Raw genomic sequence first — 2,778 nt, 5'->3', positions numbered from 1 at the left:
GGACTCTTCAGCACTTTGTGGGGATGCTGGAGGGACTGGGGGTAGCAGGGCTATGTCCTCCGGGCAGAGGCTGCACTCTCTTTTTAAGTGACACCAACACTTTCATAGCACAGGCCCCAGGCACCAAATGTGTGCTTGTGACAATGTGAGGCAGTCCTACTGAGGCCTCCATTTACAGGACAGGAGAAGGCAGAGTCAGGGGCATGGGGTGGGGGGTGGGGTGGGATGACAGGAGCCATCTGTCTGACAGAGGCCTGGGCTCCACCTCTGTCTCAATGAAAGGGAAGTGAGGGGAGTACTTCTCTCAGGAGACAGAAGGAGGGAGGGCCCAACTGTACAGAGTGAAAGGCAAGTGAGAAACTAGGAGAGAAGTTCCAGTTGGTAACTGCCCCTCAGGGGTGAGAGACACTACCCTTCCCACCCGTTGGTCCCATGAGTTGGTTGCCTTGAGTACAGGGGAAGAAGAGACGCTGGCTTCCACCATTGCCCACTAACAGTAACTGTCCAATGAATGTTTCCTGTTTGGCTTAGTCCTGAGGAGAGTGGATGCGAGAAGCCCACAGATTCTGAGAACACAACCGGGAGGAGACTTCAGGTCCTGTGGCCCTTCCCCTGCCCCCCGCCCCCCCGCTCGGCTTTATCAGGAAAGCCTGGAGCTAGGTGCCCCAGCGGAGAAGCGGCCACGGTCTGATGATACTTTCTGCCCCTTGGGTTTTTCTGCACCCTTCAGCCTCTGCCCTAACCCTGGAGAAGTTAGAGGCAGTGAGTGCTCGGGGACGACTGGGCTGGGGAGAGAAGTCCACTCCCTGCCCCGGCACTTCTGCCCTCTTTTATTCTGCAGGGCTGGGCTGGGAGCAGGGCTGTGCGCGAGGAGGTGGGGAGAAGACTTGGTGAGAGATGGACCTTTTGATGGGAGTCTGGCCTAAGCTGCTGAGAACCTGGCAGATCACTCTAACACCTGAAAGAAGCGGGGAACTGGAGATAGAAATCCAATGTGCCTTGCTTGAAGACAGTGGAGGAAAACTAAAGTCATTTCCTGTCAGCCTCGTACTGAGGTCAGACCATTACACGTGCTGGCTTCATTCAATGTAGGTCTCCATTTTTATGAAAAGGGGGGACTTGCAAAACTTAATTAAATTGTAATATCACTCTATTACAAATCCACCTTTTAAATGTGTGAATTTCATCATGGAAGCCCATGAAGGGCACATTTTGATTTAGAGTTTCCGTAAGACATGAGCAGTTGATGGGTCTATCTGGTATGAATACTTGTATATGTATTTCTCCTTTTCTAGCTGTTTCTTCCCACCATCCCATGGCCTCTTCACCAGGTGGCCCCCAAATCTCTGTCACCCAGTTTTTCATTGCCATATTTAAGACTACATCCTGTAAGGCCATCTCTATATTCATAAAAAGCTATGTGATCCCCAAGAATCTCTAGTAACATCTATTGAATGAGCAGTTCTTTGATGGATGGATTGCACTATTATTTTCCTAAGTATGACACAAATTCTACTTGTTGGATTAAGGATAATTCATGTGTCCCCTCCCTCATCATTGCAATATCCTGTGGTCAAGGAGCCACCCTTGAGATCTTGGCCAGTGCCTCCCAGATATAGGGAGTAAAGGGAGGAAGTGGTGGTGGGGGGTGGTAAGATGGACTGCTTGGTTCATCCATCCAAGAGTCATTTATGGGCTTGGGTGCCATGTTTCCTGACCTCCCTGTTGGACACCGAGAGACTAGGAGAGTCATACTCACTCTTCATTGACAAAGATGAGTTCCAGAGAAGGTTGGCTGTTGTTTTCATCCAGACCTACGGTAGCAAAGGGAAGCAGGAAGTGAGGTAGAGACACAGGAGGTGACACTGACTCACAGAGAAGTTCTGGGGCTCAGGCTGGGGGTGAATGGTGTGTGAAGACCCCTGTTGAGGGTCTGCCAGTGACCACCCTTCTTCCTTCTGCTCTGAAGGTGAACACAGATAGGCCCGAGGGTTTTGTCATAACCTCTGAGCAGCAGTGGTTGTTGAGAAATGATGGAGGTGTAGGCGCTGGGTGGGAATGGGGTTCCCAGGGAGGCTCTGGGTTACAGGGCTGCTATGGGAAAGAGACGAGGGGGAAGGGAAGGGGAGGGGAGGAGCCCAGGGGAGCAGCTGTGGGAAGGCAACAGGCTGGGCAGGAGGGCTGGGGCCGGGTAGAGAGCGGAGGGCACATGGACAGGGCAGACGGTACTGATGGGCTCGGCCTCCTCGGTGCTGGTGCTCCCGGCCACGAGCTGCTCCTCCTCGGTGCCCACCAGCCCCTGCAGCACGGCCTCCACGATGGGCATGACCATGGCGGTGGTGGAGGTGTTGGACAGCCACATGGACAGCATCGTGGTGCAGCACATGAAGCAGAGCAGCAGCCTGTGGAGGGCCGGGCAGGCCGTGAGGCCGAGGGGGCGGCCTGGCCTCAGAGGACCAGGCGCCCTTCCCAGGCCTTCTACAAGCTGCTAGTGGGTGTGCCTCTACGGACGTCTGGGTCCACACTGCTCCTTTTCTAGCTGCTTCCTTCCACACCACTGGCCCTCTCACCAGCTATTCCCCAAACTCCTGCCTTCCCCTGGTTTTTCTCTGCTGTATCTAAGACCACATCTGAGACTACAAAATACTTTGTGATTCACCAAGAGTCTCCAGTACCATCTAGGTGGAAGCAATGTGCTCATTTTCCCAGTATGCTCCATATACATTTCCCAACAGTATCTCAAAAACTGTGATGTAACTGTATTCCAAGGTCACAGAC

The 2,778-nt window shown here is 53.2% G+C and overlaps 1 protein-coding gene across 1 annotated transcript in view; it reads right to left on the bottom strand.

Moving 5' to 3' along the window:
• The window catches only part of SLC13A4 (solute carrier family 13 member 4), a 50,254-nt gene that overhangs the window by 18,965 nt on the left and 28,511 nt on the right, over positions 1-2,778 (bottom strand). The window contains exons 5-6 of the mRNA XM_042782544.1: positions 2,230-2,402; positions 1,760-1,814 (exon numbers count right to left, since the gene is read on the bottom strand). Of these exons, the coding sequence (XP_042638478.1) occupies positions 1,760-1,814; positions 2,230-2,402 (228 nt within the window). The remainder of the gene's footprint in view (positions 1-1,759; positions 1,815-2,229; positions 2,403-2,778) is intronic.

The sequence above is a fragment of the Orycteropus afer genome, unplaced genomic scaffold (assembly GCF_000298275.1).
Source record: "Orycteropus afer afer isolate SDZICR_OR568_19922 unplaced genomic scaffold, OryAfe1.0 scaffold00365, whole genome shotgun sequence".
Lineage (NCBI taxonomy): Eukaryota > Metazoa > Chordata > Mammalia > Tubulidentata > Orycteropodidae > Orycteropus > Orycteropus afer.
This window is presented reverse-complemented; position numbering and strand designations above follow the sequence as displayed.